At 47.5% G+C, this 25,233-nt stretch overlaps 1 protein-coding gene across 2 annotated transcripts in view; it reads right to left on the bottom strand.

The window, feature by feature from the left end:
- The window catches only part of LOC137539229 (natural cytotoxicity triggering receptor 3 ligand 1-like), a 162,992-nt gene extending 139,502 nt beyond the window's left edge, over positions 1–23,490 (bottom strand). The window contains exon 1 of one of the 2 annotated variants that reach the window (XM_068261767.1): positions 23,406–23,490. In XM_068261767.1, the coding sequence (XP_068117868.1) occupies positions 23,406–23,460 (55 nt within the window). In that variant the 5' untranslated portion in view covers positions 23,461–23,490. Of the gene's footprint in view, positions 1–4,715; positions 4,772–23,405 lie in introns of those variants that run through there. The other variant, XM_068261768.1, reaches the window with a different exon arrangement.
- Positions 23,491–25,233: the final 1,743 nt, after the last annotated feature.

Raw genomic sequence — 25,233 nt, 5'->3', positions numbered from 1 at the left:
TCAGTCTGAAGGCAACATGTTACAGTAAATTGACCTGAACTTTTGCACAGGACAGGCGGAAAACTGAGATAAATGCACCCTGCATCTATTTAGAGAGTTTAGCGTGTTTAATTTCCCCTAATTTGTGTCTAATCACAAGTTGTAATCTGATCTCCCCCCCAGGTCAGCAGACTGCCATGGCAGATAAGCTCATTTGAAAGCACAGGATATTAACAATATGTTTGCTTCCATGAAGCACTCTTCCGCACTCTGGTCGCAAGGAAACAGATGAAATTGAAACGCGATGCCGACGACTACAGCGCGGACCGCGTCTATTCCTGGAAAGAGGAGAGGAGGAGAGTGCGCAGTGTGGTCCCCATGCCAAGAGGAGTTTCCGGAGAGGACGCTGAGGGGAACCAACACATTGGTTCCGGGAGCGCAGTGTATCCGGGCGGACGGGGCAGAGCAGACGCACTTCCTGTCTCCAGGCAGAGATACGGATATCGCCGCAGAGGAACCCGGAATAGAGGCAAGCCGCGAGGCGGCAGAGGGGCAGCACGAGCAAGCCGATATGGAGGAGGATGGGATACAGCAGAGTCCATGACTGACGACTCTGACCAGCAGGATTTTCGAGAGGCCCGCGCTCCCACTACAGGGGGCGCGTCAGAAGATGCAGGGCAAAGAGGAGGCAGTTCAGCCCCAAGCAGATCGAGTGCACGACAACAGAGGGACTATTACCAGTTGAGGAAACGAACCTAGACCAGGTGAGCAACATCATTAACATTTCCTCTTACAACCTTGACCCAGTGGAATTGTCGGTATTGGAGAAAGGATTGGGGTTTGTGCCTACTCATCTTGACAGCATGTTTGAGTGGGAAGTGGACTGGTTTAGGTTCATAAGGAGGCTGAAATTGAAGGCCTTTTTCAAAGATGACATGCCTGAGAGCGGGACTGACAATAGATTATCCAGGTACACACAGCGTTCGGATTGGTCTCCAGAGGAACAATTTCCAGCTATTGATAACTTTGAAAAAGCGGTTAGACAAGAAATCACCAGAAACTGGGACATTAGCAAATTTAGCCATCCCAACTTAACTGCAAATCAAAGTGTGGCCCTGAAGCGGTTAGCTGATAATGTTGACATTATGATCACTAAGGCAGACAAGGGAGGGGCTACTGTGATACAGGACACTAGTAGTTACCTGAGAGAGGGTTTCAAGCAGGTACAGAATGAATTACACTATACTAAATGTGACAGTGATCCTACTGTAACAGTAAAAGGAAAGGTTGATCGTTTATTATCTGCCGCTGTGGAGGATGAGGTGATTGACAGCAAGTTGGCCAAGAGCCTGACAGTAGAGCATCCCAGCATACCTCTGTTATACTTGTTGCCGAAAATCCATAAACAGCTTACTGATCCCCCCGGACGCCCGATTGTGTCCAGTAGGGGGTCGCTATTATACCCCTTAGCAGGTTTTTTGGATATGCATTTACAAAGTATTGCCAATTCATTTCCTCACTGCCTAAAAGACACCACTGACTTGTTGGTGAGGCTGGAGGCATTGAATGAGGTACCAAGTGACAATCTTTTGCAGCCTTGACATCCAAAGCCTCTTCACGGCAATACCTCAGGATGAGGCTATTACTGTCATTGAGGACAAGCTACTTGAAACCAGTCTCTCCAATAGAATGGTATATTTTCTACTAGATTGTCTGGAACTCATTCTCAAATCCAATTATTTCAGGTTCCATAATGATTTTTATGTACAGCGCCAAGGGGCAAGCATGGGATCCCCGGCTGCTCCCTCTGTCGCCAATATATTTGTTGAATCACTGGAGCGCACTATGTTCTTGTGCAATCCAAAATTCAATAGATATATATACCAATACTATCGTTTTGTCGATGATGTGTTACTCCTATGGAGGGGCCCTGAGGAAATGCTCCATGAGATGGTTAACGAGGCCAACACGATGCACCCGACGATTAAATTTTCGCTTGAAGTGGCTAGGGACGCTATAAATTTTTTGGATGTGTCTCTCAAGGTCGTCGATCGTCGGTTCGTTACTAAGTTGTTTCGGAAGCCCACAGACCGCAATAATTTATTGCGGTCCGATAGCCATCACCCAAGACATGTGGTTAAAGCAATACCAAGGGGGCAGTTCCTCAGGGCCAGACGTATCTGCACTAGAGATGAAGATTTTTTGAAGGCTGGTCAAGAGTTGACCGCCAAGTTTGCACGGAAAGGCTACAACACACGCCATCTTGCTAGGGTCAACAATGATGTAAGGGCAATAAGTAGGTCTACCCTGCTAACAAGCAATGTTCACACTAGGCAACAGAAAGGGGTCCCTTTTGTTATGAATCTGGGCAAAAACACGGAGTTGATTAAGAAATCAGTACGGAGATTCTGGCCTATGTTGAGAAACGACAGGGAGTTAGGGTCATTATTCAGTGAGGAACCCCTTTTTTCCTTAAGAAGGGGTAGGACTGTTTATGACAGGGTGAGACGCACTGATACTTCCCCCAATGATGCTAATACAACCACAGGGAGGGCGGGGACGTACCCATGCCTCAATTGCAATGTGTGCAGTGGCATCATTAGGGGGAAGAGAATTGGTCACCCACACACAGGTCATGAGGTCCCCATCAAAGGTAGACATTATTGTTCCACTACATGGGTGGTATACGGGTTGAAGTGCCCGTGTGGACTCATGTATGTGGGAGAAACGACCAGAGCAGTTAGGACCCGCATACAAGAACACAAAAGGGCCATTACTAGATATGCTGAGGGAGAACGAAAAAGTTACGACACCTCAGTGGCTAGGCATTTTTTTGCTGCGGGTCATAATGCTGCCCAATTAAGGTGGTGTGTGTTGGAGGCTGTAGCCACCTCGAAGAGAGGGGGAAACCGTGAGAAATTGCTAAAACAACGGGAGGCAAGGTGGATCCACATGCTGGATGTAGTGACTCCAAGAGGCATGAACGAAAGACTGCCCCTTAAATGTTTCCTATAAATGTTTTCTATAAATGTTTTTTATAACATGTTTTAATTTATATGCTTTTTATAGTGGGCAACGCATAGGATGTCTTGTAGACCATATGTTTGGTAGTCGATGGATTGGTATATTTAGTACTTATAACCCCATGTTTGTTCACTGGTGGTTCTGTGGCAGTCCTTGAGGGGAAGTGCCAGAAAGTACGGTCAGTTTTGATGGAAGTTTTTTGGTAGCCAAATTGGAGTGCCATTTGACCAGTTTTGTTTACATTAATGTGATATATCCTCATGGACATTATGCGCTATGGACCAGGGGGTTAAATGTTTAAATGGTTAAATGTTTTGGTGGGTGGAGCTGAGTAGGGTGTGGTGGGCCACACCTGATTGTGTATTTATATGTGGTTGTACACATTTCACTGTTGTTATACACCTGATGAAGGATCAATGATCCGTAACATGTAGTGTTTTGTTCGCCAATACACAGCAATTTTGCAGAGCCAGTGGTGTGCCGTCTCTTTTCTACTATTGATGCTTTACGAGCTGTACGGGCAGTCCAGCTGAGACTTGGCACCGGCCAATGTGCAGGTATATCTAGACCTGAGATACCGTTTTTCATACAATTGACTTTTTCTATAAGTAGACCAGCAAGGCTGCCAGGCAACTGGTATTATTTAAAAAGAAATAATGACTCTAGCCTCCATATCCCTCTCCTTACAGTTGTACTTTAAACAATAATTGCTGTGCGCTCCCTGTTCACAACAATGTTATTTTACCATTTACTGAAAGCACCCTGAGGTCTCTAAACACTGCATTATGGAAGTTTCATAACTAGAACATGAATTTATTTTTTTTCTTATTTTCTTGACTAACATAGTACAGAAAACATTTTTTTCCCTCTTTGAGCTGTCAAGCAATCTGCTTATAGCACATAAGCTAAAGCAGACGTATCTCAGTCAGACACAGTCACATATTGCATTCTGCATTCACCTATAATAATCAGGGCACTTACCAGCTCTAATGGCCCGTACTCACGGGCTGCAAATGTTGCCTGTCGCCAGCACACGTGAGCGTGTGGGCGACAGGCCGGCGACAGCTCCTCGCCAGGTCCCTCCGCGTACTCACGCGGAAGAGGGACCAGCGGCGAGGCGGAAGCTGTCGCCGACGTTCCTCCTCCCTCCGCCGGAAGCTCCATATACTTTAATGGAGGTTGCTGTCGCTAGTCCGCGTACTCACGCGGACTAGCGACAGTTGCGGCGGAGGTGCGGCGGCGACTGTCGCCATGCGATTGAAACTTTCAATCGCATGGCGACATGAGCGACGGGCGACAGTTCGGGGTGCGCGCGCGTGCAACGGCCCGTACTCACGGGCGACCTGTCGCCGCAACACGCGCGCGCCGCGTGTTGAGGCGACAAAAGTCCCTCGTGAGTATGGGCCATAACAAGCGCTATGAGCAGCAGAGAGAGGAAACTGAAGAATCTCATCACTGTAGAAAACGAGCCGTCACCCTTCCCCGCCATTACTGCAGCTCTCCGGGATTTGGATTTTTAGTTTCACTTTTATTAGCTTTTCTGGCATTAACAACTAGATGGGGAGAGGCTGCAATGTGATTCCTGCTGATAAGAGACAAACTCCCTGTACTTATAAAGTAGTGAGCAGCATATAGCAGTTCCAGACAAAAGTGCGTATGTACACAGTTTAAAGAGAATCTGTATTGTTAAAATCGCACAAAAGTAAACATACCAGTGCGTTAGGGGACATCTCCTATTACCCTCTGTCACAATTTCGCCGCTCCTCGCTGCATTAAAAGTGGTTAAAAACAGTTTTTAAAAGTTTGTTTATAAACAAACAAAATGGCCACCAAAACAGGAAGTAGGTTGATGTACAGTATGTCCACACATAGAAAATACATCCAAACACAAGCAGGCTGTATACAGCATTCCTTTTGAATCTCAAGAGATCATTTGTGTGTTTCTTTCCCCCTGTTCTCATGCACTGAAGTTTCAGGCTGCTCGTTTCTTCCTGCAAACAGCTTTGCCCTTGTCTGTAATTCTTCAGTATGTGAAAGCCCAGCCAGCTCAGAGGACGATTTATCCAGCTTGTAAAAGATAAGAGAGCAGAGAGAAGCTGCTCTAATCCTAACACACAGGCAGTGTGCATACAGGGACCTGGAAGGGGGAGTTCATAGCAGAACCACAACACTGAAGAACTTGGCAGCCTTCCAGACACAGGCTGACAAGTCTGACAAGAGAGAGATAAGTTGATTTATTACAGAGATGGTGATAGTAGAACGTGCTGCAGTTAGCCAGAACACATTAGAATAGCTTTTGGAACTTGTAGGATGATAAAAAACAGGATGCAATTTTTGTTACGGAGTCTCTTTAACCTGCTGGGCGGTCTGGACGAGCTCAGCTCGTCCAGTACCGCCGGAGCCTGCCGCTCAGGCCCTGCTGGGCCGATTTGGCTCAAATAAAAAGCAGCACACGCAGCCGGCACTTTGCCAGCCGCGTGTGCTGCCTGATCGCCGCCGCTCTGCGGCGATCCGCCGCGAGCAGCGGCGAAAGAGGGTCCCCCCAGCCGCCTAAGCCCAGCGTAGCCGGAACAAAAAGTTCCGGCCAGCGCTAAGGGCTGGATCGGAGTCGGCTGACGTCAGGACGTCGGCTGACGTCGATGACGTCACTCCGCTCGTCGCTATGGCGACGATGTAAGCAAAACAAGGAAGGCCGCTCATTGCGGCCTTCCTTGTTTATTCTGGGCGCCGGAGGCGATCGGAAGAACGCCTCCGGAGCGCCCTCTAGTGGGCTTTCATGCAGCCAACTTTCAGTTGGCTGCATGAAATAGTTTTTTTTTTATTAAAAAAAAACCCTCCCGCAGCCTGCCTGGCGATCTTAATAGAACGCCAGGCAGGTTAAAGCACCACTATCGTGAAAAAAGTAAGCAGTTAAAAGCTGACAGAACCGATAGGTTTTAGACCAGCCCATCTCTTCATGGGGGATTCTCAAGCTTTTCTCTGCTTTGATCAAGCTTTTCTCTGCTTTGATGGACCTCTGTCGCGAAAATCTTAAAATTTTAAATACATGTAAACATATACCATAAGAAGTATGTTTCTTCCAGAGTAAATGAGCCATAAATTACTTTTCTCCTATGTTGCTGTCACTTACAGTAAGTAGTAGAAATCTGACATTACCGACAGATTTTGGACTAGCCCATCTTCTCACGGGGGGGAGGGGAGTTCTCAGGGTTTTCTTTCTTTTTAAAAGCACTCAGTGAATGGCAGTTGCTCCGACCAACTGCCAAAAAGGCGTGCAGCGAGCAGGGAGGCTGCCCAGCATTGTTGTTTAAATCTTTTTCAGGGAATGCCTTTATAAAGAATAAAGACCATGCTGAGAATCCCCTATGGAGAGATGGACTAGCCCAAAATCAGTCGCTTCTGTCAGATTTCTAATACTTACTGTAAGTGACAGCAACATAGGAGAAAAGTATTTTATGGCTCATTTTACTCTGGAGTAAATACACTTCTTTTTTTAATGTGTTTTAAATTTTAAGATTTTCGTGACAGTTCCTTTTTAAATAGCATTTCCTGAACGGAAGTTGCTAAGTCTGACTGCCAAAATAGTGTGCAAGTGAGTTGGGAGGCTGGCTGGTATCTTTACTGTTTTATAATCTAAAAATTAGACAAGCAGTTTTTTTGATTGCTTGGTGCTGATTTCCCACTAAATATGGGGAAGGGGCTAAACTTTATCAATAGCATATATTAAACAAATTTACAGGGGTCACACAGCCTCATAGAGTATACCAAGTCACTTTTATTGTATCAAATCTTAAAACACCAACCCTCACAAACATTCTCCACAGATCAATTCTATCCCAAAACCCCCTTAAAGGGACTCCGAGCTCCGGTGGCCAGCGTGACAGTATTGCGCATGCGCGATTTAACTGCGCATGCGCAGTACTGACACGCCGGCCGCTGTAATGACGCGCAGCGGCCGAAGTGATGACGAAGAGCGTCCCGGTTCAGGAAGTGGGAGCCCGACACGTGGTGCGGTATGCGGAGGAGGGACCGGGAGAGGAGCCAGGACCACGCCGGGGGACCTCCCAACCTTTGGTGGGCTGCAGAAAGCCCCAGGTAAGTACCAATTTCGTTTATTTTTAGAGGTCAGGGTCCCTTTAAAAACAACAGATGCGGGTTTGCATATGGAACGCAGGCTGCGTTTCAAACATATATGCTTGACTTAAGAAGTATTAAGGCAATCTACATCTGGCCAGATAGATAGCGTTGCCACACTTCACATTTGCCTGCGCACGCATTGACCATTCACACATGTGCCAAAGTTATTGTATATGGGGGGCCCTCTGAGCAATTGCTTGATTAATGGTTCCACAAGTTAGCTTTGCAACAGTTCTGCATGCATATAACGCAGTGAGAACTTGGATTATCAGCCACTTTTTACAAGCCAGAAGGATTGGATCTCACCCATATCCATGTAGGCACGTGACCCAGTCACCAATAGTTCCACGGGTCCGTCTATTTAGCCCATACCGCTTGACAGGCCTAGGAGCATGCCGTTGTATGGTCCTTCAATGCCAGTAGATGCCGATGTGGAGGACGCCAGCCCGGAATCACATAGGCAGTGCGTGTAGGTGAATGCTGTGACACACGCAGCCGCGTCCGCCCCGCTCACCATTAACTTGTGGAACCATTAACCACTTGAGGACCGCCCCCAGCCGATAGGCGGCGGCAGAGTCCGGGCCCAAACGACCGCAATACGCCCATCGGCGGGGGCGGCTGCGGGAGTGGCTATGCGGCGATCGCGTCATTCGTGACGCGATCAGCCGCCGGGGACTGGCTCCGCCCACCGTTCGCTGTAACCCGCCGGCCGTTCGGAAGCGCCGGCGGGTTACTAGCACCCGGATCGCCGCTACACGCATGTATAATAGGCTTTGTAATGTATACAAAGCCTATTATACTGGCTGCCTCCTGCCCTGGTGGTCCCAGTGTCCGAGGGACCACCAGGGCAGGCTGCAGCCGCCCTAGTCTGCACCCAAGCACACTGATTTTCCCCCCCCCTGCCCCCTGATCGCCCACAGCAACCCTCAGACCCCCCCCTGCCCAGCCCCCAGACCACTGTTTGCACCCAGTCACCCCCCCTAATCACCCATCAATCACTCCCTGTCACTATCTGTCAACGCTATTTTTTTTTTTAGTCCCTAATCTGCCCCCTACTCCCTCCTGATCACCCCCCCACCCCTCAGATTCTCCCCAGACCCCCCCCCCCCCGTGTACTGTATGCATCTATCCCCCCTGATCACCTGTCAATCACCTGTCAATCACCCGTCAATCACCCCCTGTCACTGCTACCCATCAACCAGCCCCTAACCTGCCCCTTGCGGGCAATCTGATCACCCACCCACACCAATAGATCGCCCGCAGATCCGACATCAGATCACCTCCCAAGTGCAGTGTTTACATCTCTTCTCTCCTCTAAACACCCACTAATTACCCATCAATCACCCCCTATCACCACCTGTCACTGTTACCCATCGGATTAGACCCTAATCTGCCCCTTGCGGGCACCCAATCACCCGCCCACACGCTCAGATTGCCCTCAGACCCCCCCTTATCAATTCGCCAGTGCAATATTTACATCTGTTATTCCCTGTAATAACCCACTGATTACCTGTCAATCACCTATCAATCACCCATCAATCACCCCCTGTCACTGCCACCCATCAATCAGCCCCTAACCTGCCCCTTGCGGGCAATCTGATCACCCACCCACACCAATAGATCGCCCGCAGATCCGACATCAGATCACCTCCCAAGTGCAGTGTTTACATCTCTTCTCTCCTCTAAACACCCACTAATTACCCATCAATCACCCCCTATCACCACCTGTCACTGTTACCCATCGGATTAGACCCTAATCTGCCCCTTGCGGGCACCCAATCACCCGCCCACACGCTCAGATTGCCCTCAGACCCCCCCTTATCAATTCGCCAGTGCAATATTTACATCTGTTATTCCCTGTAATAACCCACTGATCACCTGTCAATCACCTATCAATCACCCATCAATCACCCCCTGTCACTGCCACCCATCAATCACCCCCTGTCACTGCCACCCATCAATCAGCCCCTAACCTGCCCCTTGCGGGCAATCTGATCACCCACCCACACCAATAGATCGCCCACAGATCCGACATCAGATCACCTCCCAAGTGCAGTGTTTACATCTCTTCTCTCCTCTAAACACCCACTAATTACCCATCAATCACCCCCTATCACCACCTGTCACTGTTACCCATCAGATTAGACCCTAATCTGTCCCTTGCGGGCACCCAATTATGCACCCACACGCTCAGATTGCCCTCAGACCCCCCCTTATTAATTCGCCAGTGCAATATTTACATCGGTTATTCCCTGTAATAACCCACTGATCACCTGTCAATCACCTATCAATCACCCATCAATCACCCCCTGTCACTGCCACCCATCAATCACCCCCTATCACTGCCACCCATCAATCAGCCCCTAACCTGCCCCTTGCGGGCAATCGGATCACCCACCCACACCAATAGATCACCCGCAGATCCGACATCCGATCACCTCCCAAGTGCAGTGTTTACTTCTCTTCTCTCCTCTAAACACCCACTAATTACCCATCAATCACCCCCTATCACCACCTGTCACTGTTACCCATCAGATTAGACCCTAATCTGCCCCTTGCGGGCACCCAATCACCCGCCCACACCTCAGAACGCCCTCAGACCCCAGCCCTGATCACCTTGCTAGTGCATTGCTTGCATCTATTTCCCCCCTCTAATCACACCTTGAGACACCCATCAATCACCTCCTGTCACCCCCTAGCACACCTACCCATCAGATCAGGCCCTAATTTGCCCCGTGTGGGCTCCTGATCACTCGGCCAAACCCTCAGATCCCCCTCAGACCCCCTTCCGATCACCTCCCCAGTGCATTGATTGCATCTATTTTTCCCTCTAACCGCCCCCTGAGACACCCATCAATCACCTCCTGTCACCCCCCTAGCACTCCTATCCATCAGATCAGGCCCAAAACATCCTGTCATCTAAGAGGCCACCCTGCTTATGACCGGTTCCACAAAATTTGCCCCCTCATAGACCACCTGTCATCAAATTTGCAGATGCTTATACCCCTGAACAGTCATTTTGAGAAATTTGGTTTCCAGACTACTCACAGTTTTGGGCCCATAAAATGAGAGGGCAGTATAGGAACCCCACAAGTGACCCCATTTTAGAATGAAGACACCCCAAGGTATTCTGTTAGGTGTATGATGAGTTCATAGAAGATTTTATTTTTTGTCAAAAGTTAGCGGAAATTGGATTTTTATTGTTTTTTTCACAAAGTGTCATTTTTCACTAACTTGTGACAAAAAATAAAATCTTCTATGAACTCACCATACCCCTAACGGAATACCTTGGGGTGTCTTCTTTCTATAATGGAGTCACTTGTGGGGTTCCTATACTGCCCTGGCATTTTAGGGGCCCTAAACCGTGAGGAGTAGTCTAGAAAACAAATGCCTCAAAATGACCTGTGAATAGGACGTTGGGCCCCTTAGCGCACCTAGGCTGCAAAAAAGTGTCACACATGTGGTATCGCCATACTCAGGAGACGTAGTATAATGTGTTTTGTGGTGTATTTTATTTTACACATACCCATGCTGGGTGGGAGAAATCTCTCTGTAAATGGACAATTGTGTGTAAAAAAAAAATCAAACAATTGTCATTTACAGAGATATTTCTCCCACCCAGCATGGGTATGTGTAAAAATACACCCCAAAACACATTATACTACTTCTCCTGAGTACGGCGGTACCACGTGTGGCACTTTTTTGCACCCTAAGTGCGCTAAGGGGCCCAAAATCCAATGGGTACCTTTAAGATTTCACAGGTCATTTTGCGACATTTGGTTTCAAGACTACTCCTCACGGTTTAGGGCCCCTAAAATGCCAGGGCAGTGTAGGAACCCCACAAATGACCCCATTTTAGAAAGAAGACACCCCAAGGTATTCCGTTAGGAGTATGGTGAGTTCATAGAAGATTTTATTTTTTGTCACAAGTTAGCGGAAAATGACACTTTGTGAAAAAAAACAATTAAAATCAATTTCCGCTAACTTGTGACAAAAAAAAAAAAAAATCTTCTATGAACTCACCATCCTCCTAATGGAATACCTTGGGGTGTCTTCTTTCTAAAATGGGGTAATTTGTGGGGTTCCTATACTGTCCTGGCATTTTAGGAGCCCTAAACCGTGAGGAGTAGTCTTGAAACGAAATTTCTCAAAATGACCTGTAAAATCCTAAAGGTACTCATTGAACTTTGGGCCCCTTAGCGCAGTTAGGGTGCAAAAAATTGCCACACATGTGGTATCGCCGTACTCAGGAGAAGTAGTATAATGTGTTTTGGGGTGTATTTTTCCACATACCCATGCTGAGTGGGAGAAATATCTCTATAAATAGACAATTGTGTGTAAAAAAAAATAAAACAATTGTCATTTACGGAGATATTTCTCCCACCCAGCATGGGTATGTGTAAAAATACACCCCAAAACACATTATACTACTTCTCCTGAGTACGGCAATACCACATGTGTGGCACTTTTTTGCAGCCTAACTGCGCTAAGTGGCCCAAAGTCCAATGAGCATCTTTAGGCTTTACAGGGGTGCTTACAATTAGGCACCCCCCAAAATGCCAGGACAGTGAACACACCCCACAAATGACCCCATTTTGGAAAGTAGACACTTCAAGGTATTCAGAGAGGAGCATAGTGAGTCTGTGGCAGATTTAATTTTTTTTTGTCGCAAGTTAGAAGAAATGGAAACTTTTTTTTTTGTTGTTGTTGTCACAAAGTGTCATTTTCCGCTAACTTGTGACAAAAAATAAAATCTTCTATGAACTCACCATGCCTCTCAGTGAATACTTTGGGATGTCTTCTTTCCAAAATGGGGTCATTTGGGGGGTATTTGTACTATCCTGGAATTTTAGCCCCTCATGAAACCTGACAGGTGCGCAGAAAAGTCAGAGATGCTTGAAAATGGGAAAATTCACTTTTGGCACCATAGTTTGTAAACGCTATAACTTTTACCCAATCCAATAAATATACACTGAATGTTTTTTTTTTTATCAAAGACATGTAGCAGAATAACTTTCGCGCTCAAATGTATAGGAAATTTTACTTTATTTGAAAAATGTCAGCACAGCAAGTTAAAAAAGTCATTTTTTTGCCAAAATTCATGTCTTTTTTGATGAATATAATAAAAACTAAAACTCGCAGCAGCAATCAAATAGCAGCAAAAGAAAGCTGTATTAGTGACAAGAAAAGGAGGTAAAATTCCTTTAGGTGGTAGGTTGTATGACCGAGCAATAAACCGTGAAAGCTGCAGTGGTCTGAATGGAGAAAAAGGCTCTGGTCCTTAAGGGGCGAAAAGACTGTGGTCCTTAAGTGGTTAATCAAGCAATTGCTCAGAGGGCCCCCCATATACAATAACTTTGGCACATGTGTGAATGGTCAATGCCTGCGCGGGCAAATGTGAAGTGTGGCAACGCTATCTATCTGGCCAGATGTAGATTGCCTTAATACTTCTTAAGTTAAGCATATATGTTTGAAACGCAGCCTGCGTTCCATATGCAAACCCGCATCTGTTTTTAAGGGGGGTTTGGGATAGAATTGATCTGTGGAGAATATTTGTGAGGGTTGGTGTTTTAAAGATTTGATACAATAAAGCTACTTTCACACCAAGACGTTGAGTTATATGCGACGTTAAGGTCGCATAACGTGCCCCTAACGCAACGCATGGTGATGGTATTGGAGGACGCTACATAGAGCCGCGTTAAGCGGCTCTTGATGCGTCCGTGATGCGTACTTTTTGACGCATGCGCCAGTGAAGACCACGTGAGCGGAACACTCCGCATCACATGGTCCCGCCAGCCAATAAGTGGCCGCTCCAGGAAGTAAACACTGCAGTGCAGTGCATATTTATTAGCCATGTGGCTGGCCGCAATAGCGGACTCTCCCCGCCTCCTCTCCTGCCTCAAAGTAAAAAAAAACAACACATCACTGAGCATGTGCAAACAGCCTAACGCGGCTAAAGCAGCTATAACGTACAGCATGCAGCACTTTCTTTGAACGTGCTGCGTTACAATGTAACGCAACGTGGGCACTGTGAACAGCCCATTGATTTTTCATTGCTGTGCGGTGGGCTGCGTTACAGGCTGCTCTAACGTGCGTCTGTAACGTCTCACTGTGAAAGCAGCCTAAAGGTGACTTGGTATACTCTCTGAGGCTGTGTAACCCCTGTAAATTTGTTTCATATCTTTACTGGTTTGGCAGTTAAACTGCCATTCAGGAAGTGCGTCTGAAAACAAAGAAGAGATGGACTGGCCCAAAACCTGTCGGTTCTGTCAGCTTTTAACGGCTTACCTTTTTTGTGATAGTGGTTCTTTAAAGTTTCACTTGCTGGCTTTGATCTCATTCTAAAGAAAAAGTTTAGCGTATGTGTGAATTATTGAGCAAATTACTTCACAATGCATTTAAACTTATTTTAAAATGAACTGAACTGAAATCAATGGTCCATGTACTCCAACATAAAGGAACATCAAATTATTTTCTCTGTGTTGATTCACTCACAGCAGTGTGCTAAACTGCACTGCAGTGGCGGACACAGCCAGCAGCGGGCCCCTGTGCAAAATTCCAATTGCGGGCCCCCATGACCCGCGGCGCGCAGCAAAAAAAAAAAAAAAAAATCGGTGTGGCTACAGCCTACGGCGTGGCAATGACCGGATGAGGGCGGAGCTAACTGTAATTTAAAGTGAAGAGTGATATGGAGGCTGCCATATTTATTTCCTTTTAAACAATACTAGTTGCCTGGCAGCCCAGCTCATCTATTTGGATGCAGTAATGAACTTAATTACACCAGAAACAAGCATGCAGCTAATCTTGTCAGTTTTGACAATATTGTCAGAAATCCCTGACCTGCTGCATGCTTGTTCAGGGTCTATTGTTGAAAGAATAAGAGGCTGAGGCCCAGCATGGCAGCCAGGCAACTGGTATTGCTTAAAAAGGGATAAATATGGCAGCCTCAATATTATTCTCATCTCAGGTTCCCTTTAAAAGTGCAACGTAAAGACAGTGGGCCCAAGTTTTGGTGACCCTTTCTCAAGAAAATACACATAATGTGTGCAGGTTTTTTCAAGAAAATACACATAATGTGAGCAGATTTGCCCAGAAAATACGTTCAATCATGTCGGCAGATTTTACCAAAAAACACGGTCAATTATATGGCAGATTTGACCAGAAAACGCGTTCAATCATGTCGGCAGATTTGACTAGAAAATGCGTGCAATCATGTCGGCATATTTGCCCAGAAAATATGTGCAATCATGTCGGCACATTTGCCCAGAAAATATGTGCAATCATGTCGGCACATTTGCCCAGAAAATATGAGCAATCATGTAGCAGATTTGCCCAGAAAATACGTGCAATCATGTTGGCAGATTTGCCCAGAAAATACATGCAATCATGGTGGCAGATTTGCCCAGAAAATACATGCAATCATGTCGGCAGATTTGCCCAGAAAATACATGCAATCATGTCGGCAGATTTGCCCAGAAAATACGTGCAATCATGTCAGCAGATTTGCCCAGAAAATACGTGCAATCATGTCGGCAGATTTGCCCAGAAAATAAGTGCAATCATGTCGTCAGATTTGCCCAGAAAATAAGTGCAATCATGTCGTCAGATTTGCCCAGAAAATACATGCAATCATGTGGCAGACCTGCCCAGAACATACACCTGCTAATTTAAATAAAAAAAAAAAAAAAAACATTTACTCACCTGCAGCACCAGACCTCCTGTCCCAGCCTCCGTCTGGCACGCAGCTCCCATGGGTGGGTGGGTAGGTAGCCTGGTGGGTGGGTAGGTAGGTAGCCTGGTAGGTAGGTAGCCTGGTGGGTGGGTGGCTAGGTAGCCGGGTTGGTAGGTAGGTAGGTAGCCTGGTGGGTGGGTGGGTAGGTAGCCTGGTGGGTGGGTAGCCGGGTGGGTAGGGAGCCTGGTGGGTAGCCTGGTGAGTAGGTAGCCTGGAGGGTGGGTAGGTAGGTAGCCGGGTGGGTGGGTAGGTAGGTAGCATTAGGTAGGTAGCCTGGTGGGTGGGTGGGTAGGTAGCCTGGTTTAGGTAGGTAGCCTGGTGGGTAGGTAGGTAGGTAGCCTGGTGGGTGGGTAGGTAGGTAGCCTGGTTTAGGTAGGTAGCCTGGTGAGTAGGTAGGTAGGTAGCCTGGTGGGTGGGTAGGTAGCCGGGTGGGTGGGTAGGTAGCCTGGTAGGTAGCCTGGTGGGTGGGTAGGTAGCCTGGTGGGTGGGTAGGTAGCTGGGTGGGTAGGTAGGTAGCCGGGTGAGTGGGTAGGTAGGTAGCCAGGTGGGTGGGTGGGTAGGTAGCCTGGTGGGTGGGTAGGTAGGTAGCCTGGTGGGTAGGTAGCCTGGTGGGTGGGTAGGTAGGTAGTCTGGTGAGTAGCTGGGTGGGTGGGTAGGTAGCCTGGTGGGTGGTTGGGTGGGTAGGGAGCAAGGTGGGTAGGTAGGTAGCCTGGTGGGTGGGTAGGTAGCCTGGTGGGTGGGTGGGTAAGTAGGTAGCCTGGTGGGTGGGTAGGTAGCCGGGTGGGTAGGTAGGTAGCCTGGTGGGTAGGTAGGTAGCTAGCCGTGTGGGGGACCCAACTCCTATCCTCCCTCCCTCACCTTGGGGGGCCCCCCTCCCGGTATGCGTGGGTCGGCAGATATAGTAAGGCTCTGGCGGGTCCAGCAGGTGCTAGAGGTTCAGCCGCCAGGTCTACACTGTCTCCTCTCCTCTATATGCTGCTCGCTACTTCCTGGTTTAGTGCGAGCAGCATACAGAGTAGACAGTGTAGACCAGGCGGCTGAACCTCTAGCGCCTGCTGGAACCGCCGGAGCCTTCCTATATTTGCAGCTCTCCCGCCGCATGAGGGGGGGCCCCGAGGTGAGGGGGGGGGATAGGAATCGGGGCCTCCAAGGAAAAAAAAACAGCAATACTTAATGGGCCCCTGAAGCAACGGAACTTCAGGGGCCTTGGTGCGGTGGAACGGCCGTATGTGCGCCCGTGCTGCACTGAGAAAAGTCATAAAGGCTTGCATCATATGGTCACACAAAGTCGTATACAGTGGGGAGGGGTACTGGTAATCTACTTGTAATTAAAATAATTAAAATGTTGCCACAAGTTAGTGAAAAATGACACTTTATGACTAAAGAAAAAAACAACCAAAAATAATTTCCATTTCTGCTAACCTGTGTGACAAAAAAAAAAAAAAACCTGCCATGGACTTACTATGCCCCTCAGTTCAGTGTATACCTTGAGGGGTCTACTTTCTAAAATGGGGTCATTTGTGGGGTGTGTTTACTGTCCTGGCATTTTTTTTTGGGGGGGGGGGGGGGGGGTAAATTGTGAGCACCCCTGTAAAGCCTAAAGGTACTCATTGGACTTTGGGCCCCTTTGCGGAGCTAGGCTGCAAAAAAGTGTCACACATGTGGTATCGCCATACTCAGGAGAAGTAGTATAATGTGTTTTGGGGTGTCTTTGCATACATACCCATCCTGTGTGTGAGAAATATCTCTGTAAATGACAATTTTTTCAATTTTTCTACTCAGAACTGTCCATTTACAGAGATATTTCTCCCAGCAGGAATGGGTATGTGTAAAAGCACACCCCAAAACACCTCGCGCTACTTCTCCTGAGTACGGTGATACCACATATGTACGGTGATACCACATATATTTTTTGCGGCCTAGATGCTCAAAGAGGCCCAAAGTCAAATGAGTACCTTTGGGATTTCACAGGGCATTTTTAAGGCAGACTACTTTTCACGGTTTAGGGCCCCTAAAATGCCAGGGCAGTAAAAATACCCCACAAGTGACTTCATTTTAAAAAGAAGGAATCCCAAGGTATTCCATGAGGGGCATGGTGAGTTCATAGAAGATTTTTTGTTGTTGTTGTAGTTGTCCGTGTATAAATGGTACCCCTTCTGGAATAAGGGTGACACCAAGTCCCAGACAATCTTGCCACTGCTCACCAGGTAGTCAGAGCATCCGACCGACTCCAATTTTGAGTCTTTTCCCTTAGAGACTCTAAAACGATGAGTATAGCCTGTGGCTCGTTCACAGAGCTTATACATCTTGACCCCATACCAGGCGCGCTTGCTTGGGTTGTACTGTTTGATGCCAAGGTGCCCGGCAAAATTTACTAGGGACTCGTCTATGCAGATGTTCTGTTTGGGGTTTACATATCTGCAAATCTGATACTGTATAGCAGGGGCGTAACAATAGACCCTGGAAGTGATGCAGCCGCAGGGGGGCCAGAAGCTGCAGGGGGCCCCATAGGGGAGAAGTTTCTTTTCCTTGTCCTGAGAGACTGACAACTAAAGGCATGGAGAGAAAAAAAAACTTTATGCTCTCTGCACAATTGTTCTAATGATTGCATTTGCTCAGCCATCGATAAGGAATCATAAAAAGTTTTGCAGGCAAAGATTTGTAGACAATCCCTATTCAGTGTTCAGCAAGGTCTTGTGTACAGCTTTGCTCTACTTCCAGCCTTTCCACCCCTCCCCAAGTACTGTGTATTGTAGTGATTGAGCTTGAGGAGTCTGGGCACGAAGAAAGAAAAAGGGGGGGAGGGGGCCCCATGCAAAGTTTCACAGGGGGGCCCAGTGATTTCTAATTACGCCCCTGCTGTATAGATCTGACTGCGATCAGTACTGATCACTTACAGATACTATATAATCCCAATGCTGATTAGTGACAGTGATGAAAATAATCAGTGACTAATTAGTGACTGTGGTGCGGTGGTATGGGCGCTAACTAATGCTAACTACCTAACAAAGGAGCCTAGCTAACTAACTGGCCTAACTGTTAATACTAGTGATACTGGGCAGCACGGTGACGTAGTGGTTAGCTCTCTCGCCTTGCAGCGCTGGGTCCCTGGTTCGAATCCCAGCCAGGTCACTATCTGCAAAGAGTTTGTATGTTCTCTCCGTGTCTGTGTGGGTTTCCTCCGGGCACTCCGGTTTCCTCCCACATTCCAAAAAACATACAGATAAGTTAATTGGCTCCCTCTAAAATTGGCCCTAGACTACAGTACTTACACTACATAATATAGACATATGGCAATGGTAGGGATTAGATTGTGAGCTCCTTTGAGGGACAGTTAATGACAAGATATAGATATATATATATATATATATATATATACACACACACACGGTATATACTGTACAGCGCTGCGTAATATGTCGGCGCTATATAAATACTAAATAATAATAATAATACTAAAACACTGAGTTTTCACTGATCACTGTTTTTAGATCACTAGGATAGTGAGAGGGGGGTGATTGGGGAGGTGATCTGGGAGGCGGGATCAGGGGTGATCAGGAGCTTGCAGGGGGCTTATTAGGGCCCGATCAATGGGTGACAGTGACAAGGGGCTGACAGGAAGCGATCAGGGGGTGATAAAAGTCTATTTACAGGCCTTACAGAGGGGTGATCAGATGTAAACAATAGCAGAGGGGGTGATCAGAGGGGGATCTGAGGGCAGGGGGGGATGATCAGTCCTTCACGTCCGCCTAACTACCTGTGACCTGGATCCTGGCCCAACACAGTTCATGTTAAACTGCCCCGACCTGTTCGTACCGGTATTCCTCAAAATTGTTAACTGTTCCTTACAATCAGGGATATTTCCTGCTTTACTGAAGGAAGCAATCATCAAGCCTCCTCAAAAAACCCTCCCTGGACCCAGATGCAATGACCAGCTACAGACCTGTCTCTAACCTCCCCTTTCTGGGCAAGCTAATTGAAAAAGCTGTATACCTCCAGCTAGAAGCCAGAATCCTACAAAATAACAGTTATGACCCATTCCAGTCTGACTTCAGGAAACACCACAGCACTTAAACTGCCCTCATCCAAATATGCAACCACCTGCTCATGGCAAGAGACAGAGGAGAGTGCTCGATCCTCATACTGCTAGACCTTTCTGCAGCCTTTGACACAGTTGACCATGACATCTTGATAAACAGGCTACAGGAATACTGCGGCATTGATGGCATAGTACTTCAGTGGTTCCAATCCTTCTTGAGTGGCAGAACCCACAAAGTGTCTATGGGGCCCTTCCTGTCCACCCCTGTAACACTTAAGTATGGGGTGCCCCAGGGCTCAATCCTCTCTCCCCTGCTTTTCACGATTTACATGCTACCGTTGGGAAAACGAATCCAAAAACATGGCCTGACATACCACTGCTATGCAGACGACACCCAACTATATCTTTCCTTCAAGCCTGGTGTGACAGACCCAACTCTAACTATAAACGCCTGCTTACGTGAACTACAACAATGGATGAATGACAACTGGCTGAAACTAAATGCAGACAAAACTGAAGTCCTTCTGATTGGAGGGCAGAGCATGATAACAAAACAACTTAACTTGCAGTCTTCACCACTGGGAATAGGAGGCACGGATCTACGCAGCTCTGATCATGTGCGTAGCCTGGGAGTTCTAATTGATGGGAATTTAAACTTCAGAACTCAAATCTCTGCTGTGGTGAAATCATCCTATTTTCACCTGAAGAACATTGCAAAAATCAAGCACCTCATACCCCCAGAAGATCTGCCAACCTTAGTCCACGCCTTCATCACATCCCGACTGGACTACTGCAATGCTCTCTACACTGGCCTTCCAAAAAAGGTCTTGTACCGCCTACAGCTGATACAGAATACTGCTGCCAGACTGCTAACCAACCAACCCCGTCACTGCCACATAACGCCAGTCCTGCATTCCCTTCACTGGCTACCTATAGAATGGAGGGTCCTATTCAAGATCGGCCTACTGACATTTAAATCCCTGAATAATCTAGGCCCTGGATACATGAAAGATATGTTACAGCTGCGTAGCAATCCCCGCATTCTCAGATCCACAGGTTCTAATAATCATACCCAGAGTCCACTTGGAAACTTTTGGTCCCAGAGCCTTCTGTCATGCTGCCCCTACGTTTTGGAACTCCTTACCTCAACAGATCAGGAAAGCCCCATCCCTGGATGTGTTTAAATCCAGACTGAAAACCCACCTGTTCAGTCTGGCATTTGCAGAAATATAACTTTTGTTGTGTGAATACTTCATCCTACTAATTACTGAATCTGAGAGAGCCTAAGCGCTTTGAGTCCTATGGGAGAAAAGCGCTATAGAAATGTTATTGTATTGTATTGTATTGTATTATCAGGAGCTTGCAGGGGGCTGATTAGGCCCGGGGGCTGACAGGAGGCGATTAGGGGGTTATAAAGGCTGTTTACAAGCCAAACAGAGGGAAGATCAGCGGTAAACAATGGCAGGGGGTGATCAGAGGGCAATCTAAGGGGGATCTGAGGGCGGTGGGGGGGGATCAGGAGCCTGCACGGGGATGATTAGGGCCTGATTGTTGGGTGACAGTGACAAGGAGCTGACAGGAGGCGATCAAGTGGTTATAAAAGGCTGTTTACAGGCCTTACAGAGGGGTGTTTAGATGTAAACAATGGTGGGGGGGGGTGATCAAAGGGCAATCTGAGGGGGATCTGAGGGCAGGGGGGTGATCTGGAGCCTGCAGGGAGCTGAATAGGGCCTGATCAGTGGGTGACAGTGACAGGGGGTGACCAGTGGGTGATTAGGAGGGGAAATCATGTGTAAACAATGACAAGGGGGTGATCATGTGGTCAAATGTGCGCAAATGTGGTGCAAATGTGTGCGTGCCTTTACTTACATGGCTGCTTGTCGTCTTGGATGGTCGATCGGCGCTAAAGAAACCACCAGAGGAGAAGGGAGCCAGTAATACTTTATTTGGCTGATGTCCGCTGCATTGTCCGCACTCCTCTTCCAGATTCGTAAGTGTTTTGTGCATGGTGGAATAGCTGGGCCGCCTCGCGGAACATCCAGGTGGCGGAGGAGGATGGCGGGACCAGTTAGCTTGAATGGGACTAGAGGAAGCCCCAGGTATGTATAATTTTTATTTTTATCTTCTCAGGTACACTTAAAGAGAACCAGAGATGAAGCACCCTCATGTATTTTATTACATTTATCAGTGGGAACATGACAGTAAACACCTACCCTGCTTTTAGTTTCATTGTTATCTGCTTAATTAGTCTATTAGCAACTGTGATAAGAATCCACCGACTATTCAGTCGAGGTTTGACCTGGAATCATTATAGCTGAGTCACTCTTCTGTGTAGTCTTTTCAAGCCCAAGCCTTCCCCTCTCCTGGCTTAGATTTCCTGCTTTGCATACTGAGAGCTGTGATGATATGGGAGAGGCTGCTGCTCCTGAGAGAGAAGCTCTGTGGCTGTAATATGATCCCTTTGTGCTCTGTGTGCACTAGATACTGATAATAACAGCAGTTTCATTCCTATGAGAGACACTTCCTACAGGCAGCTGTACATCATACTAAAATGAAAGCACATAGATGAAAGGCTGCATTTAGCCTAGATAGCAGCATAGTCTCATATGGCATAGACAGCACATCCAGAACAACTCATAACCCGTAAGGAGAAGAGATATGAGCCAGCGGCCATATTTGATTTTTCCTGGAGCAATAATGGATAAAAAACACTCAAAAAGGCACACCAGAGCGGCAAAATTATCAGGTACAGCATTTATTCTTTACAAGCTATCGACTGATATGTTTATTTTGTGTGAATCGTTCATCTCTGGTTCCCTTTAAAAAATAATTGCTGTGCGATCCCTGTTCACAACAATTTTATTTTACCATTGGGGGGCTGCGCGCCGCACCGAAAATGGGCGTGGCCATGACATTGTATGGGCGGAGCTAACGTAATGATGTAACAGCAAGGCATAAGAAAGCAGTGTTTATGCCATGATGTGGTCAAACGAGGATTCGCATCATGGGTGTGCAGAAACTGTGTGATGCTATTTAATAGTATACCGTAACCCCAAAGCAGCAAACAAAGCCAACTATGACCATTAAATAATAAATGCAGCAACAGTTACCCCAGACACCACAAAATAAACACAATGGGCAACATGTCAGCACAAAATAAACGTATTGCGGGCAACATGTCAGCACAAAATAAATGCATTGCGGACAACATATCAGCACAAAATAAACGCATTGTGGGCAACATGTCAGCACAAAATAAACGCATTGCGGGCAACATGTCAGCACAAAATAAACGCAATGTGGGCACATTTCACCTGGAAAAAAAGCTTTTACTCGCCTGACAGAAGTCTTCTCTCGCTCCCGGGTGGCCTCTGGTGCGCAGCTCCCCCGGACGATCCTCCTCCGCGCTCATAGGCAGAGCAGGGCTACGGGAAGATGGCGCCCGAAGCCCTGTACTGGAGACACAAATAGGGCTCTATTCTCAAAGACTTCCCGCATGCGGTAAAGTACATGCGGGAAGTTTGCGACCAAAACACCGTCAAGTTCACATTCTCAAAATGTCCCGCATGTTTTTTCCGCATGCGGAAAAAAGTGTGGTAAAAGTGCGGGATTCATGCGGAAAAATTTCCGCAAAAGTCTGTATTTTCCGCAATAACAAATCAATTCTCAAAACTGTTCAGGCGCATTATTTAGTCGTTATTTACCGATTTCTTTATCACCTACAAGTAGGTAGGTTGACTTTAATGAAGTCTGGAGGCTTAAGGGCTGTGCTTGCTTTTTTTTTTAAACACTTTTTCATGTGACCTTTTTACCACATGATTCCCGCATGAATAATGGCTGTTTACGCATCTTTTTTCCCGCATGCGGAAAATATTAGTGAATGTGGAAAAAATGCGGAGTTTACCGCTGGCGGAAATATAGCGGTAAAATTTTGCGGAAAATTTGGCTCTTTGTGAATAGAGCCCAGTCTCCAGTACACGGCTCTGCCTCCGAACGCCATCTTCCCGTAGCCCTGCTCTGCCTGTGCCTGCCGGAGGACAATGCAGGCTGCTGAAGCAGGGCTGCGGGGAATGAACTAGCGCAGCGTCTATGAGACACTGCGGCTAGTTCATTCAGTATGGTGGCCAGAGTCCCGAGGCCGGGACGTCCCACTGATAAAAGCGGGACGTTTCCCCGGGACCTCATGCAGCCTGGGACAGCACCCCCCGAAGGCGGTACGCGTCCCGGGTAAAGCGGGACGTATGGTCAGCATAACTGAATGCATCATGAGATCTCTAAACACTGCATTATGGAAGTTTCATAACTAGCATGAATATAATGTGTTTTTTTTCCTTTCTTATTTTCTTGACTAACATGGTACAGAAAACATTTTTTTTTTCCTCTTTGAGCTGTCAAGCAATCAGCTCACAACACATAAGCTAAAGCAAATATATCTCAGTCAGACCCAGTCACATATTGCATACTGCATTCACCCATAATAATCAGGGCACTTACCAGCTCTAACAAGCGCTATGAGCAACAGAGAGAGGACACTGAAGTATCTCATCATGGTTACAAACTAACGGACACCTTTCCCCACCATCTGCAGCTCTCTGGGAAATAGTGTTAGTTTCACTTTCAGCTTCCTGACAATGAGCAGCTGGATGGGGAGAGGCTGCAGTGCGACACCTGCTGGTAAGAGAGAAAACTCCCTGTATGTAGTGAGAAAAACAAAAGTTTTCTTTCTTAAAGAGGAACTGAAGAGAGGTATATGGAGGCTGCCATGTTTATTTCTTTTTGAGCAATATCAGTTGCCTGGCAGCCCTGCTGATCCTCTGCCTCTAACACTATTAGCCATAGCCCCTGAACAAGCATGCAGCAGATCAGGTGTTTCAGACTTTAAAGTCAGACCTGACAAGACTAGCTGCATGCTTGTTTCTGGGGTTATTCAGATACTACTGCAGAGAAATAGACCAGAAGGGCTGCCAGGCAACTGGTATTGATTAAAAGGAAATAAATATGGCAGCCTCCGGTATACCTCATACTTCAGTTCCCCTTTAACCACTTGAGGACCACAGTCTTTCTACCCCTTAAAGAGACACCGAAGCGAAAAAAAATATATGATATAATGAATTGGTTGTGTACTATGAATAATTACTAGAAGCAGTGGCGTCCCTACCATAGTGCGCAGGGGGGCGGGGCGCACCGGGTGTCAGACACCCAGGGGGGTGTCACCACGACCCCCCACAGCAGCACAGCAGGAGGGAGAAGCAGGGCTAGAAGGAGGGGCAGTGGGGGCAGCGGTGGGGAGGGGGAAAATATCCCCCCCCCTCCCTCACCTGGGACCCCTCCTTCTGCCTCTCTCCCCCTCCAGAATAGCAGCGACAAGTGCGGGGCGGCCGGAGGCGTATGAACAATTACTCACCTGATTTCCGCGTTCCAAGCGTGGAGCGCAGCGTCATGACGTCACAGGTCTCTGTCTTCAATGCCGCCCACTGTGCTTCCTGATTAGTGGAAGCACAGTGGGCGGCATTGGAGGCGGAGACATGTAACGTCATGACGCTGGGAACGCGGAGATTAGGTGAGTAATTGTCTATACGCCTCTGGCCGCCCCGCACTTGTCGCAGCTATTCTGGAGGGGGAGAGAGAGGCAGAAGGAGGGGTCCCAGGTGAGGGAGGGGGGGGGGATATTTCCCCCCTCCCCACCGCTGCCCCCACTGCCCCTTCTTCTAGCGCTGCTTCTCCCCCTCCTGGGCATCTTTACTGGGGGGGGGGGGGGGAACTGTACTAGCTATACTGGGGGCAGCTATACTGGGGGCAGCTATACTGGGGGCAACTATACCAGCTATACTGGGGGCAACTATACCAGCTATACTGGGGGCAACTATACTGGGGGCAACTATACTGGGGGCAACTATACCAGCTATACTGGGGGCAACTATACCAGCTATACTGGGGGCAACTATACTGGGGGCAGCTATACTGGGGGCAACTATACTGGGGGCAACTATACCAGCTATACTGGGGGCAACTATACCAGCTATACTGGGGGCAACTATACTGGGGGCAGCTATACTGGGGGCAACTAAACTAGCTATACTGGGGGCAACTAAACTAGCTATACTGGGGGCAGGTATACTAGCTATACTGGGGGCAGCTATACTGGGGGCAACTAAACTAGCTATACTGGGGGGGGGAACTAAACTAGCTATACTGGGGGGCAACTATACTAGCTATACTGGGGGCAACTAAACTAGCTATACTGGGGGCAACTATACCATCTATACTGGGGGCAACTATACCATCTATACTGGGGGCAACTATACCAGCTATACTGGGGGCA

Source organism: Hyperolius riggenbachi, chromosome 11, assembly GCF_040937935.1.
Source record: "Hyperolius riggenbachi isolate aHypRig1 chromosome 11, aHypRig1.pri, whole genome shotgun sequence".
Classification (NCBI taxonomy): Eukaryota; Metazoa; Chordata; class Amphibia; order Anura; family Hyperoliidae; genus Hyperolius; species Hyperolius riggenbachi.
Note: the sequence above shows the minus strand (reverse complement) of the source record. Positions and strands in the feature narration are given on the sequence as shown.